The sequence below is a fragment of the Petaurus breviceps genome, unplaced genomic scaffold (genome assembly GCF_028583685.1).
Source record: "Petaurus breviceps papuanus isolate PSGF00001 unplaced genomic scaffold, PetGlider_PUasm1.0 90775, whole genome shotgun sequence".
In the NCBI taxonomy this organism is placed as follows: Eukaryota; Metazoa; Chordata; class Mammalia; order Diprotodontia; family Petauridae; genus Petaurus; species Petaurus breviceps.
In genome coordinates, this window is record NW_027187342.1 from 10,870,583 (window position 1) to 10,887,556 (window position 16,974).

At 35.4% G+C, this 16,974-nt stretch overlaps 1 protein-coding gene across 12 annotated transcripts in view; it reads left to right on the plus strand.

The window, feature by feature from the left end:
* The window catches only part of WDPCP (WD repeat containing planar cell polarity effector), a 519,354-nt gene that overhangs the window by 361,918 nt on the left and 140,462 nt on the right, over window positions 1–16,974 (plus strand). For all 12 annotated transcript variants that reach the window (XR_011164621.1, XM_069068996.1, XM_069068989.1 and 9 more), the window contains one exon: window positions 12,444–12,507. Coding sequence is in view for 11 of the 12 variants with exons in the window: in XM_069068996.1 (XP_068925097.1) it covers window positions 12,444–12,507 (64 nt within the window). In the remaining variant the exon portion in view is untranslated. The remainder of the gene's footprint in view (window positions 1–12,443; window positions 12,508–16,974) is intronic.

A 16,974-nucleotide genomic window follows, 5' to 3' on the forward strand; every position in this document is an offset into this window, starting at 1 on the left:
GAAGGAGTAGATAACACCCACATTGCCTCATAACTTGCAATCCTGGAACCTCAGAGAGAGGGAGCATCTCTAATACCGAAAGCCCAAGGGATAGGGCTGTATAGCTAACTTAGGTAACATTTATACAGTGCTTACTATATGCAAAGCACCGTGCTCAGTGCTCTCTGATGATTAACTCATTTGATCTTCACCATAGGTAGATGCTATTATTATCCCTATTCTGCAAATGAGGAAATTTAATAATTAATAATAACAATAGCTACCATTTATATATCACTTACTATGTTCCAGGTTGTTGTGCTAATTACTTTACAATTGTTATCTTATTTGGTCCTCACAACAAAGCTAGGCAGTAGGTGCTATTGTTATCCCTGTTTTGTACATAAGGAGGGTATATCCTTTTTTATAGAAGAGAAAGCTGAGACAGAGATTAAATGACTCGCCCAGGGTCACACAGCTGGTAAGTGTCTGAGGTCAGATTTGAATTCAGGTCTTTATGACTCTAGGTCTGAAAGAATGTCTTTTAATGAATCTCCTTTGGACATAGGTGTTTACGGATCTCCTTTTCCCTTCCCTAGTGTGAATTATCACATAATCACTTATTTGGAGAAGCACTTGCCAACACTTGAAATAATTGAAAAAGGCAAGAATAAATGATCATCTCAATTGATATCCATATGCAAGAGATCTAGAGGAAGTCCTCCAAGGACATTTGATGCACCCTCTGTAGAAAATTTATCCAAAAACATGCACAGAGAATCATATGGAATACATAGGCATGAATGGTGACCTGTAGCACTGGAGAAAGTATCCACAAGGATGAAATCACAGCTCCAACTACTCAAAGCATCTAAGTGTATTCAAGACTCAGGAAGGACAGGGAAGAATAGAGGTACCTATACCAATGGGTTCAGGGATCCAATAAAATAACAAAAATAAGGGAATGTGGGAAATACAGTGATAACTTTGCTTTTTTAAAAAAAAATACTAACTGGAAAGAAACCCACTAATGTCATTTTAGGCAATATTTTAACATTAAACTCAGTATATCCATCTTATTAAGTTTCCTCTAATAAATCTTTACTGCATTTCATTGAATGAGTCTTCCATCATGTGATCCTTCAGTCCTGAGCAAGGAGGTATGTTAAAGAAAAGCTAAAGCAACTGTTTGGTTTTATGCTGTCTTGTCAGTAAAGGTCTGATTCTCAAAAAGAAACATATAAATATTTTTAGAAAGTTATCAGTCTAAGATTCAATCTAAAAAGCTGATATAAAATATAAAGTACAATTTTTTTAAACTATGGAAAAATAGAATTGACTTGAGATCATATTACTGTAAAGGCACCTACAAAAATAGATTACAAATTTTATTCTTTAAAATTACTCATTAAAATGAAAACCTTTAATAGATACAGACATACATAGAAAGATGCAATTAGTAACAGGAGCTTCTTATTGTTAGAAATATGTTCTAAAAAGAAAATAAACTAGAGCAATCAAACCCAGTAGTTTTTTGTTTTTTGTTTTTTTTTGGTATCACCAACCACCTTGTTGGAGGCCAGTGAGGGAGGTCTGTTGTTCAGGGGTCATATGTTCAGCAATCGTCTTTTCACTGTGGGAGATACTGGCTCTGGGCTCCTCTCTTTGCTTTTGAACCCAGATTAAATCAAGGACATTGAACCATACTCAGACCTCCAGCTGCTGTCTTTTCATGTGCAACTTTCTATGATTCTCCAAATTTATTCATCTCAAAATATAATTAAACATCTGCTCAGTTCTTATGTGGCTGAGCTGTTGAGTTGCAGTACATACAAAGGTAACATCAGTAAACAATGAAAATACTTTCACCTTGTGTTTTTGAAGCACATTTTGTCCAAAGAGCCTAATGCTTTACATTTGTTTCCAGAGTGTTTATTTATTTATTTATTTATTTTACTAATCCCATGAGTTTAGTAGGGGAAGGTATTATTAATCTCATTTTGTAGATAAGAAAGGGAGGCAAAGAAAAGTGATTTTCCCAGGATCACATAGAAAATCAGTGGTAAAATCCATGTCTCCTGACGTCTAATTCTTTCCATTAAGGTATAACCATATATTGAGGGAAAAGGTAGTAAGCACTCTTAAGTCTTAATGTTCACATAAAAGCTATTTAGTGTCTTTCTAGTTGATATTAGAAAAATCTGAAAAATTTATGTAGGATCATTCTCACTTTGTCCTAAATTTTTGTTGCCTTATCCATATAAACTGTGAAAGATTACATAGTTATATATTCAGACATGCTAATATCTGATACCATATAGCCTAATAATTTTTTTAAATTTAATGAAGGTAGGCTTCTGCAGGGACAGTTATTTAAATTCATAGTTCAAAATGTTATTTTATTATGTAATCCAGTTACATAATAAAACACTAAGTTCTCTTTAGTGCCTTTCCTTTTTTCAAGTGTTTTTGCCATGCTATCACCTACCCTGTCCCTCCCCCCAAACCCTCTGCCAACTTCTAGGAGGATATTGGAGTACCATTCAAGTCTTTACACGCCACAGGAATCAAATGTAAAGCCAAAAGAGGGAAGGCTCAGACAGTGTACCCTCCTTTACAGTTAAAATACAGCCCTCTGTCCAAATGAATCTTCTACCATGCTATAAATAGAAGTGGGATTTACAAAAAAATGGATAGTATGAGCACTAAAATGCTCAAAAAAAAGAGGCTTGCTTAGGATGGTCATGACCAGTGGGAGAAAAAAAAAAAAGTTGTTTGTGCCACCTCAAATTACAAAGAAAGCCTTGAAAATCTCAAGGTGTCTTCCTTGTATTACATGTATATTTGCAATGTAGTCATCACATAAGAAAACAAAGCATAGCAGGTTACCTTTCTTTCAAAAAATAGAATGTTTTCTGAATGTGACCTTACCTGTGTGTGGCAGAACATGACCTTGCTGTTTTCATGTTAGCATGGACATGTGTACCCCTAGGACACCAGGACAAGAGCACCAGGTTAAGAAGCATAAAATTATACATTTTTTAAACTAAATGCCCCCAAACCTCACCCTTTTCCACCTCAAATATGCCATTTTTACCCACCAAAGGCCAATCACCATTTATTTAAAGGCATTCCAAATGACTTTAAAACTTCAAAAGCAATGATTTTTATTTAAGATGTAATATTAAACACAAAATATAAAAGAGAAGCTTCTTGAGATTTCTCTTTGCAATGAAAATGTCAGTGCAGATTTCATCATAGCAAATTTATTCATGTATTCATAATAATAGGTGACATTCTATAGTACTTTCAAGTTTACTAAATTCTTTATATGTGTTATTGCATTTGTTCTTCATAGCAACCTTGTGAGGTCATTACCATAGGTATTATATAATGTTAGCACCTTGACAATAGGGATTATTTCATTCCCTGCATATGTAACCCCAGTGCCTAGCACATTTTAGACACTTAATAAATGTCTATTGATTATTTCTATTTTGTTGATAAAGAAATTGAATTTCTGAGAAAATGAATGAATTAAATAATGGGAGCTTCTACCCCAGGTCTCTGGACTCCGTGTACAATGATTCTTCTTGTTATGCCACATTTCCTTTCATTTCACAGATTGGCAGAACTGGGAGACTTTAGAAATCATCTTTACCAACCCCGTTATTTTACAGATGAGGGGAACTGAGGCAACCTTGTCCTTTGCGATCCTCTCTGGTGTTCACTGCTCCTCTTATTCTCCCTACTTCAGTGGGCCAGTAGAAGTCAACATATTTATTCTTTGCTCTCCACTGCCATTTCTAGACCTTTCCTCTCCTCATCATTTAGCAGTTTCTTTTCCTTTAAATTTTTCTTCATCTGTATTTCATCACTATATCCAGATCCTTGTTATGTACATTAAGGACTTCTAGCTAACTGCCCCTTATTTCTCAAGAAGTTTAATACTTACTATACCTATAGTTTTCCCTTCCATTCTAAACCCTATCTTTGTCCTTAGTAATTTCAAAATTCACACTGATTTCTCTTTAATACTTTGGTCTCAGCTTCCATGACCTGCATCTCCCCTTCACGTTAGCTACCCACAGAGATGATCATAATTTAGATATCAGTCTTTGACTGAGTCTCTCATGCTCCTGATGTGGCCTCTTCCAAACTTTCTTCTCTCTCTTGGTGTCCCCATTGATGTGCTCAGCTCTTCTCACCAGTTTACTTTGCTTCCTGCTTTATTGAAAAAAAAATCAAGACCATCCATCATCTCTCATCTCTCCAACTTCACACTGCAAACCCTTCCTCCATTTTTGCCCACTCTCTTCTTCTTCCCTCCAGTTTCAGTGGATGAAGTGGCTCTGTCCCTGCTAACACTAACCTTTCTACTCATGTTTCCTACTGTTTTCTTCAGAAACTTGTCTTGCAAATCAGTTCTCTATGTTGTGGTACATTTTAGAATGTAAACTCTTAAAAGATACGGACCAGGTCTGTTCAACTTGGTCTGTTCAGAATTCAACATAGCACCACATACATGTGAGATTAAAGAAGTTTTTGTTTCTTAACCAAAACCATTGGAAGGAGTATGGATGCACAGAACCAAACTATTGGAGCATCTAAGTATGGACAAGAATCAGACAGGACAAAGAAAAAGTAGGGAGAGCTGGCACGAGTCCCATTAAAGTAACCAAAATAAGTGAATTTGACAAATAATTATAATTTGTTGTTGTGGTATTGTTTAGTCATTCAGTCATGACCCCACGGACCCTAATGTCCCTAGGGTTTTTTTTGGCAAGGACACTGGAGTGCTTTGCCATTTTGCTCTCCACTGGATTAAGGCAAAGAGAGGTGAAGTGACTTGCCCAGGGTCACACAGGTAATAAGTGCCTGAGGCCAGATTTGAACTCATGTCTTTTTGACTCCAGACCTAGTACTCTATCCACTGAACCAACTAACTTCCTTCAGCTTTTTTTTAGTAGTCATTTTGGGGTGGTGAATAGAAATCCTACTAATGCTAGTTTACGCATAATATTTTAACTATAACGATACCTTAACATAAAACTCAGAATAGTCAGCTTCTTAAACTTCCTCTAATAAATCTTCATGTGCATTACATCAAAACAGTGATGGATGCATCATGTGATCTCTCAGTCCTGATTATGATATAGTGACATACTACACAACTGTTTGGCTTTGATGCCACCTTGTCCTTAAAGGCTTGGTTCTCAAAAATGTTTCATGTTACTTACCAAAAATGAAAAACGTGTGTTTGGGGTTGTTTGTAGTTGTCATTGGCAATATAAGCCTGTTTTGTGCCTTGTTATCCAGTCATGCATAAATTCATGCTCAAGAGTTTGAAGCTTTGGGCAGTGTATCTTTTGTTTAATCCACTGAAGTACCACTTAGTGCATGTGTTACACATTTCTTAATATTCCTACTGGATATATTGCTGTAAATGTGTCTACTAAAAACATATGCGATTAACTGACCTGCCAAACCTTCACATTCAATACATTCAAAACCAAGATTCCTATTTTCCTTTCCCACACTAGCCCTTCTTCCCAGATTCCTATTTTTCTCTATGTTTATCCCCATTCTTGCAGTCATGAAATCTTGGAGTCTTCTTTGAATGCTTCAATTCCCTTCCCACCCCAGTGCATTCCCTCTTCCATGTATATACAATTAATTCTGCCTTTCCCATTGTTCCCATAGCCATCACCCTAACTCAGGCCTGTATTACTTCTTGCTTGGAATATTGTAATTGTTTCCTAATTTATTTCTCTGCCTTCAGTTTCACCTATTCACCCTATTTCCAAATACTTTTTTCAATCCAAATGAAAGCACAGCTCTGATCTGATTGTTTCATTCTGCTGCTTAAAAGTCTTTAATTGATCTACATGGTCAATCAAATAAAGGATATTCCTAGTAGGTCCTCAATAAATATTAACTGAGTATAGAATTCAACTTGTTCTGCAGGGCTCTGAGGAGGAGACCTGAAGCAGCAAGTGGAAGCTTCTGAGAGGCAGGTTTCGGCTGCAGATGAGGAAAGCCTCCCTAAGAATTATTGTTGTTTAGTAATTTTCAGTTTGTGTCTGGCTTTTCATGACTCCTTTTGGGGTTTTATTGGCAAAGCACTGCAGTAGTTTGCCACTTCTTTCTCCAGCTCATTTTACATAATGAGGGAACTGAGGCAAACAGGGTTAAGTGACTTGCCCAGGGTCACACAGCTAGTAAGTGTCTGAGACCAGATTTGAACTTGAGTCTGCTAGACTGTGCCACCTAGCTACTCTTTTCTAAGAATTAGAGCTGCCTAAAAGTAAAATAGGCTGATGATTTATTGATGGTATTAAGGCAACATGTTCTAATAATAGAAGAAGTTCTGGACTTGGAATCAGGAACTGTGTGCCATGCATCATTCATTTAAACTCTAAGTGCCTCAGATTCCTCATCTGTAAAATGGAGATGATAATACTTGTACTACCTATATCACAGGGTTATTGTAGGGAAAGAATTTTGTGGATCCTAAAGTCCTATATAAATGTAAGCTATTGTTATCTTCTTATTCTTTTCAGCCAGTCAATAAACATTTATTAAATGCCCACTATGATCCAGGTACTGTGCTAAGCAATGGAGGGAGATGACAAATATGAAATAGAAAGATAGACCCTGTTTTTAAGGAGCTTATAATCTAATGGGGAAAGACAACACACAAAAGGAAGTTGAAAAGTGGGGAAGAAAGAGTAAAGGTACTCACTGTGGGAGCCTGAAGGAGTCCAATACAGACGCATAGAGCTCGAAAATGAAGAGATGACTAGTCTGAAAGCTCTTCCTAAATAGAGGCTTAGGGAAGAGTCCTTTGCTCTGCCCTCCAGCCCACCAATGAGAGTCAGAATCCAAACAGATTTTAACAGGCCAAAACATTAGGCTCAACCTAATAAAATGAAGTGTAATTAATTTAAAATTAACTTCCTAGAAAAAGAAGCTGATAGTTCAATTGTACAGTCTACCCTATTCAAACTATATGCAGTTCCAGTTACCCCAAATTAGGGACAACATTGTTAAAAAGGAAAATGTTCAGAGGAGAGTCATCCACATGGTGAAGGGCCTTTATTCTATATCATCTCTGGATTGGTTGAAGAGACTGAGAGGGTTTAATCTAGAGGAGAAAAGACCTAGAGGAAGCATTATAGCTGTCTTTAAGCACTTGAAAAGCAGTGATGTGGAAGAAGTGTTGGGTTTATTATGTTTGGTCCCAGAAGGCTGCCCTAGAAAAATTGGCTCGAAATGGTAAAAAGGCAAATATAAACTTGGTATTAGGCAAAAGTTCCTAACAATTAGATCTATTCAAAATGGGAATAGATTGCCATAAGGGGTATTGAGTTTTCCCGTCCTTGGAGGTCTTCAAACAAAGGCTGGATGACCACTTGGCAGCTATATCATAAAAGGATTTTATGGACTACAGGCATACCTTGGAGATATTGTGGGTTCAGTTCCAGACCACTGCAATAAAGCAAATATTTCAATAAAGCTAGTCAAATGAATTTTTTAGTTTCCTCGTGCATATAAAAGTTAAATTTATACTATACTGTAGTCTGTTAACTGTGCAATAGTATTATGTAAAAAATAATGTACATACCTTAATTAAAAATGCTTTCTTGATAAAAAAAATTACTAACCATCATCTGAGCTTTCAGCAATTCATAGTCTTTTCTGGTTGAAGGTCTTGCCTCAGTTTGATGGCTACTGACTAATCAGAATGGTAATTGCTGAAGTTTGGGGTGGCAATTTCTTAAAATAAGATAACAAAAGTTTGATCCGTTGATTGATTGATTCTTCCTTTCATTTGAACATTTAGAGGCTATTGTAGGTTGTTAATTAGCCTAATTTCAATTTTTTGTGTCTCAGGGAATAGGGAGGCGTGAGGAGAGAGAGAAAGATGTGGAACAGTCAGTTGGTGGAGCAGTCAGAACACACACAACATTTATCAATTAAGTTCACCATCTTATATGGGCATGGTTTGTGGTGCCCCAAAACAATTGCAATCATAACATCAAAGATCACTGATCACAAATCACCACAACAGATATAATAATAATGAAAAAGTTTGAAATATTGTCAGAATTACCACAATGGACACAGAGACAGAATGTGAACACGTTGGGAAAATGGTGCCGATAGATTTGCTCAGTGCAGTGTTGCCACCAAGCCTTTGATTTGTAAAACAAAAAACAAAACAAAAAACACAATATATTCAAAGCACAATAAAGGCAAGCACAAGAAAACAAGGTATGCCTGTACAGCAAGGGAAGAAAAACAGTGGGGAAGATCATTGTAGGGTTATTAATTAGCCTAATTTTGATATTATTTTCTCTCAGGGAATAGGGAGGCCAAAGGAGAGGGAGAGAGACAGGGGAAAGGTTGGTTGGTGGAGCAGTCAGAACACACACAACATCCATCAATTAAATTCATCATCTTATATGGGCATGGTTCATGGTGCCCCAAAACAATTATAATAGTAACATCAGAGCTCACTGGTTACAATTACATCACAACAGACATAATAATAATGAAGTCTGAAATGTTGCAAGAATTACAAAATTGTGACACAGAGACACAATGTGAGCTCGTGCTATTGGAAAAATGGCACCGATGGACTTGCTCTTTTCAGGTTTGCCCCAAACCTTCAATTTGTAAAAAAAAACACAGTATCTGTGAAGCATGGTCAAGTGAAGCATAATAAAAATGAGGTAAGCTTGTCTATGAACCCCTTCTGAGAATAATATTTTAAAATAATTGGAGGAAGTGCTAAATTTCAGCTAGAGATTAATGAAAATATAGATGTCATTTTTTTCCCATCAAAGTTTCTATCATTGTTCCCCTGAAATCTACCCATGGACCCCTCAGATGTCTGTGAGCTCAAGGTCAAGAACTCCTGCAGTAGATCATTAGTGATGCCCCTTCCAATCCTGAGTTCCTGTTTAAGTATGTATTAAGTATGTTCAGATCTGAGAGTTCATGATCCATGAATGCCTGCAAAAAAAAAATACAAAAAGAGACCCTTTGGGTTTGCCTCCAGAGAAAGCAAGTTGTCTAACATTAGGCAGATTTACTGATTTTAATGTTCAAATGGATCTGTGATACTATGGGCTGGACATACCTCCAGTGATGCAAATTGTGACCCAACTCTACCTGCCCATCCCACCATTTGTGGAGTCCTGAGATGATGCATAAAAAATATTTTTTAACACACCTCATAGAGGACCATACAAATTACTTTTTTCAAATCCCCGTTATAGCAAACTATTGTACCCAGATTGATGCAGAAATACTACCCATAATTGAACTGAAATACATTCTCCCACAACTTCCCTCTGCCTAGCTCTGACACTCATAGTAGCTTCTTTTCTAGCTTGGTAAAGATGAGATGTGCTAGAATGTACCTTAGAAGCTTAGAGCACAAGATATTGAATACAGAAGTATCGAATAGGTTAGGACACGGTCTTTGGAAAGTAGGAAGTCTTGTGGTTTCAGTTTCTCATTATCCATTGAACTATGGGTAGTCTTTAGGCACATAAATCCTTCTCACTCCCTGTTTTAAGTTTCTTTATTTGCAAAAAGCAAAGAAAAAAATCACTCCTGCTCCCTTCCTACTTCATTGGAATAGTATGAGGAAGAATTAGACATGTGTTAAAGAACTTTGCAAACAATGCAATGTGTAAAAACAATCATTTTTTTTTTTTTTGTTATTTCGCACCAAGTTTATTCAAATGCTTTTGAGAAAAGTCTAGATTAAGGGAAAACTCTTTAACCTGCAAAGATAGAAAGGTTAAAAAAAAAACTGGAGGAAGGAAGGGGAAACATTTATTAGGGATATTCAAGATCTTAGGAATCCTTATCTTCCTTCAAAGCTTATCTCAGGTGTCACCACCTCCTGCTAAGCCCTTTCTGACCCATTTCTCTAATTGTTAGTGCTTTGGCTCCTCATATTACCTTGTATTTACTTGTTGGTTTATTTTTGGTATCCACCAGTCCAACTCAGGCTGCTTGAGGCCAGAGACTATTCTGCTTTGGATTTTGTATCCCAGTGCTGGTGAGGTGCCTTATGCATAGTAGGTGGGTATTTCTAAACATTGAATTGAATTAACTGACCATTGTTTAGAATCTATTGTAAGAACTCAATAGATATTTATTGAAGTTAAAGTTAAAGAGTTAGAAGACTTCATATGTTAATGATAGAACATGATTGGAAAAACAAGGCAGAGGTTGGGGGTGGGGTGGGGAATAGGGATAGAGAGCTGAATAAACATCAGTAAATGAATGGCCACCTATTTCCTATAGAATTACATGAAGTGGGGAGGCAGGTTGTGAAATCTACATGTGAATGTGAGGAGGATGTGAATAAACAGAGAGTACACTTTAACACACACACACACACACACACACAGAAAACATTACCATATTCTTGGTATCATATTCTCAACGATTGGGGGCAGAGAGAAAGGAGAAAGAAAATCCTTGCTAGAAAATCTCAAGAGTTAACAGGATGTGAATCCAAGCACATGTGAATCCAAGAATGGGTCATCTGTGGGCTAGTGGCAGAAAGTAATTCTATGGTCCTGATATCTAGATAGACAGAGACAGAGAGAGAGAGAGAGAGAGAGAGAGAGAGAGAGAGAGAGAGAGAGAGAGAGCATTTGAAATCTTTGACTTAAATTAATCTGTATACAGAAAACTCACTGTGAGATACAGAATTAATCAGTACAATGTACAGCAGTTGCTGGTTTTTTCCTCCTTCCCTCCAAACTCAGTCATTTCCCCCTACTTTTCATTTCCAGTGCCACCACACATATTTAGTCTTGTTTGGACTTGCAATAACTTCTTAATTCATCTCCCTGACTTCAGTTTTTCCTCCCCTCTTATTCACTATTCAATTCAAATTAATTTCCAAAGAACATCCAACCACCAGTGCAGACTCAAGAGTGGCAATCAGTCTTTTGGAAAAGAAGCCATACCTAGCTACTTAAAACCAATACATCTCTTGCCTCATAGACTTTCCTACAGGGCAGATAGCCAAAGATAAGAAGAAATGAGTGACCATCAACTAAAGCCACTTTAAAGACAAATTCATTTGTTAGAAATAATCTTGGTCTCCCTCCCCCCACCTCTTTTTTCTTAAAGTCTTAGTCAGGAGAGCTGATAAATATGTAGTATTACATATTATATTGGTCAACAAATCTTGTTTGTTTTCCCAAAACTGTCTCAACTTCTTCAGTAACAAAATATTTGTAAGTAGAGTTAGTTTACAAAAAGAAAGAACATATTAAATACAAATAGATTTTTTTCCCATTTGTTTTTTTTTCTTTTGTTATTTGGAATCAGCATTATTTTTGTGTACCTCCAAATTCCCCTATATGCTACCCAGGAAAATCTAGAGTCTCTTAGTTATTAACTAGCTTGTTTCTATAATCAGAATCACTGCCAATTATATCTATGTAAATCCCAGTACTCAGGCAATATGAAAGGGGCCTTTTGTTCAGGAAGCTTGTGCAGGAAGGACTTTCACTACAAGCTTTTCCTTTGAGATCTGTCCAACTCTCTGTAAGGATTACCAGGTTATCTTCATGTTCTCAGTCATATTAACCCAAAGTAAAGTAAAACCTTTTAAAAATTATTTTAAAATAGTTTTCTTTATTTAGTTATGTAAGGGGGCAAGCAGGAAGAAACCATACTTTATTTCAAGTATTTTAGAAAACTTTAATCTTTAGGTACAACAACTTTCTAGTGTTTCTGTTTAAAATTTAAACAGCCAGTTTAGGTAGTAATTAAATAATAATTTAACTCCTCATCCTTAATTGGATAAATATTATATGTATTTAATAATAATAGGCCACATTTATAAAAACACTTTGTGGTTTGTAAAACATCCCTCTTTGATGACTATAATGATTTTGCTCACAGAATATTAACACTTAATTTATGAAAGTTAATTAACTAAAATCCCTTATATCTTCCCTTTCAAAACACAGTAAACTGAAAATCTCTTTCCAAATCATATTAAAAAGATTTTGTGATTTAACTATAATTCTACTATTAAGAGTCTTGTTGGAAAACACAGGGTATCCCAAATGGCTTAATGTAGTTTTAAGCCTCAATAGCTTAGGATAATAGCTTTTAATAGTCTTTTTTAAGCTTTCATAGCTTAAAATTGCACTAAGACTTTAGATATTCTATTTGTACCATTTGGAAGTTTTTCTTGAGAACTTCCTCAGGTTAAGTCTCTAAAATTTCAGACATAGGAGGATTTGCACAGAACCTCAAGAAAACACTATTTTTATATTTGAAGAACTTTTCAAATAGTTGAAGAACCCCCCAAAATCCCATAGAATATTAACTCAGGAAACACATCTGAGTAGCTTCATTTCTTGTGTGATGCTGTCTTAGCTACTAACCTAATAGTTTCCTTTTTCTTATAGGTATCAGAGATTTGAAAAGGCCTTTCTCCTAGCTGTTGATATTGGTGCTCGGGACCTGTTTATGGTGAGTCATTGCTACAGACGATTGTGTGTCTTCAACTCTCAGGCTGAGTTAGTTGTCAGCTTTTGTGGCCATTAAAAAGGATTAGTGTCATTTGCAGCCTTAGACACATGGTGGGAAAAGCATTATTCTTCTTGGCTTGTACCTTTACCATCATGAAACTGGTCAATAGCTATCTAGTTATCTTTGACTTGTTGACATTTTTCTTACCATGGCCAGAGGGCTGTTTAATGTTTTTTAGGAATTAATTTATAGTCCTTGAACTTTTATCCTCACATGCCTCGATGTGGGTAGGTGACACCTTTCTATCTAATAAGCTTAAATATTTCTAAATCCATTCCCTTAAGACTTACAGCTGCAGAGGCCAAGGCACAAGGGCAGACCATGTCCTGGGCATCTTGAAGGCTCTTAGTTTGTTTCTTAGGTTTCAGTGAAAAGTGACAAATTATGAAAGCTTCCAGAAGTACCTCTAGTCACAAAGCTGTAAGGTAGACCCAAGGGACTTTTGATTTCCTGCACTCGTAGGTCCTCCCATTTAATTAGCTACAGAAGTAAAATTAACCAGCTCTTTAAAGGTTCTGTGTTCAGGCCCCACATGGGGCTCTTGTTTTATAAGGCCTTGCACCACAATGTCACAGTGAGGTCATAGGGACAAAGACAACTGCTTGCCTAATTTCACAGCATGTTACTGCTCTGTAGCCCATTTCATTGTTTTCAAAGAAACAGTAAGAAAAAGCTCATTTAAAAAAAAAAAGAAAAAAAACATATGGTAAACCCTTTTATTTGGTTCTTTTGCATAATGAAGACATTCTATGGTTTACATTAAGCTTTGACATTAAATGTTACTCTCAGATTATCTCATTGTCACTTGCCTCCAGTGCAGTCTTAGTGTTTAAATTGCTTTTTCCAGTTCTTTTTTTTTTAGTTATGAAAAATTCCTCTATGGTTAAATAATTTTTTTTTCCTTTTGGTGTTTGTTTTATAGTTTTAAACATCTGCTTCTGTTACATAAGTCCAATTAAATCCATATAAATTTTTCAAATACTGTACCTAACAACTATAATTTAAAAATCCAAATTTTAGTAAATTTAATGTTTACAATCTTGGGCTTCTTTATTTTTTCCCTTATTTCAAAGAATAAAATGTTTTCATCTTTTTCATTTTTAAATATAAACTTATCACTAGTCACCTCCATAACAGGAAAATAAAACTAAAGGTACTTATTTAGATGTTTGATGTCTAGTGGTTAAAAATTACTCAGCCTCACAATTTGTATGGTTTTTTTCCCCCTACATGTTGAATTTTTTAATTAATGGTGTTTGCTCTGGTTACTGGATAGTATAATATATCAAAGTTCTCTCAGACTATATTTATTTTATCTCAAAGTTTTGTCTGGGCCTACTTTTCCCTATTTGTGTGTTCAAATCATTATTATTAGGATCTAGTAGTGATGATATTATTAATGAGAAGTCATTGAAGATTGTAATGTTCTTTTTTAGAGAAATTTGAAATGTTATTTCAAGTCTCCTTTTTCTGGCCCATATCAATACAAGTATAATAACAACCAAATGCTTTAAAATTAATTGTGACACTTTAATAAGATTGTGACCACTTTAGAATAGGTTTTGTTCTTTAGTCTATTGTTTATGCTGAAAGTATAAGAAAATAAAAGCAACTCAGACAGTCCAAGGCACGAGGAGGGACTCTCTCTTGTGTCTTTGTCCCCTTTATAGACAAAACAGTTTTCTCAAAGGCTGATTGGACTCTTCTCTGCAGGGGACTCCTCCCATTAAAACATGTGGGTCACCTTGAATAGGTAATTAAATAGCTTCAGTTTCTTTTTTTCTTTTTAAAAAGTAAACAAGATTTTTACCCTCATATAGCAGAAAGTCCCCCCATAGTTCATTGTATGAAATTTTGACTACTCGTTTCAGAGGCTGCCTTATAGAGGTGTCCAAAAGCACACTCTGTCTTTAAACAAAAGTTCTAAGGCCATAAGCAGTTTACATAGACCACTTCATAAATTGTTTTCCATGTTAAAATCTTCTACATTAAGATTTTGTCCTTTCTTATTGAGGTTAAATTACTGTGATTATTTCACTTACATATGACAATGTAAGACGTCAGTAAACTACTCATTGAAAATCGGTGCCTCTTCTAAATCTAAACATGTATAGTGTAAAGAAGCGGTAGCGATCCAAGTAGCCTGTCAGTTGGGTATGATTTGAATGACCAAAAGGCTTCCTGACCTCAAAATATCTCCCTTAGTAGTTTGAATATGCCACCTTTAAGATTGTAAAGAGATAAATTAAAAATGATATTATCCCCAAAAGGTCACAGTTGAAATGTGCTTTATTACCTAGAAGTAGCCCTCTATCCATTAGTATCTATTGATGATAATAAGGTACAGGATAGGTAAGTTTTTGGAAGGGTTGGGGGGTGAGGGAAAGAATTGAGACATAACAACAATTAGCCCTGGATAGTTGTTTTAGGTTACTGGATTGCTGGATGTAGGATGATTATCAATTTGTCAGGGAATGGGGGTGAAGATGGGTGGGGGGTAGAGGTGGATGTGCAGATAAGACAGTAAGAGGGAAGATAATATTTGCCTGTTTCACAATTTTGTGTAATGTTGGCTCTGAATATAAACTCATATCATTATTAATAATAGTAATATCTAGACTTTTCAGATGTCTCAATGTCTTTCTTTGTTAGTAATATGGAGCAGAACTTAAAAGACATAAAATAATATAATAAAGATTTCCAAGTCTTGTGTAGAAAATGGGCATGGCTTACCAATAACATTTCTTCATCAGAATGTACTGATGTCACAACCCATAACAATAAAGAGAGAAAGAGAAAAATAAAATGTTTACATATACATAACATGTTATAGGTAAACAATTTGGGGAATAATATGGTAAGACCATTGAGGGAGAGCTAGAGAGGATAGTAAAGATGGGAAGGGTGAGAATGAGAAAGGTCAAGTGAAACAGTCAGCTCTTCTGATTGATATTAATCCCAGAAAATTGGAATTTTCCCTGACCATAGGATAGCACTGGGGAAAAAAAAACAGATTAAATCAAGTTATTACTGTTTGCTCCCAGTGGAAATCTATACTTCCCATTTCTATAAGCACCATCTTTTAGCAATGAAGTTGTGAGGACCTTGCTCTTTATTTTTTGTTTGTCTTAAAATTAATAAGCATCAGCAGACAAATCTTCAAATAAACATGCAAAATAAGGAATTAAAACTCTGAACATTTAACAAAATGGTCCAAACAAATTAAGAGATAGCAACCAAGTACTTTTACAATGTTTTTCTTTTCAAGTCTGTCTGAAATTGTATCACCTTTATTTTATTTTATTTTTTATTTTATATTTATATAGTATTTGTATTTTATTATTAAATTAGTCAATTTAGACACAGCTTTATATATAGCTCTATGCATATCCAATTCTGCTCCTATATATCATGCTTTGTATCTCTTCATATGAGTCATTCTATGTATCTTTTTATTCATATTTACTATTTACATTATTGTAATACCTTGATATATTTGGCCATTCTTCAATTGCTTTACATATTAGTTGATTTTATTTTCTTTTTTTTTGCTATGACTCAGTAAAATCTAGTAAATGAATGTTTTTGCACAGCTATGACTATTTTTAGAAGGTAGGTCCTTTCTACCCTCTCCTCCCCCCTCCATGGTGTTTTTTAGCATAAAGCAATAGCAATGGAATCTCACAATCAAAACGTATAACTAGTTTTATGACTTTCTCTGTTTAGCCATGTTGTTCTCCAGAATGTTTATTCCAATCTATAATCTCTATAAAAAATATGTTATAGAGCATTTGTATAGAACTGAAAGAGAGCTAAGAGGTACAAACGCACAGGTTTTGTACTGGAAGGGATCTTGAAGACCCTGTAATCCAACTGCCTCATTTTATTTTGTTTTTTGTTTACTTTTCATTTTCAGTTCTAAATTTTCTCACTCTATCACCCTCCTTCCCCCAGTTCCTTCTCCCCACTTTCAGAAGGCAAGTGTTTCCAAAAAGAGCTGCTATAAATATTTTGGTACACATGGGTCCTTTTCCTTTTTCTTTGATGTCTTTGGGATACAGAATTAGTAGTGATATTTCTGGGTCAAAGGGTATGACATTTTTATAGCCCTTTGAGCATAGTTCCAAAATGTTTTCCAGAATGATTGGATCAGTTCACAACTCCACTAACAGTGCATTGTTGTCTCTCTTTTTTTCCACATCCCCTCCCAAATTTGTCATTTTCCTTTTCTATCATCTTAGTCAGTCTTAGAGCATTTTATATGACTATTGAGAGCTCTTATTTTTATAAATTTGATTCAGTGTAATGCCACACACGAGCAGCTTTCTAGAAGAGAATGCTACTGTGAATAGCTTTTAAGGTTCTGATTACACAGTATAGTGAACACTATTTATTCCATAACAAATC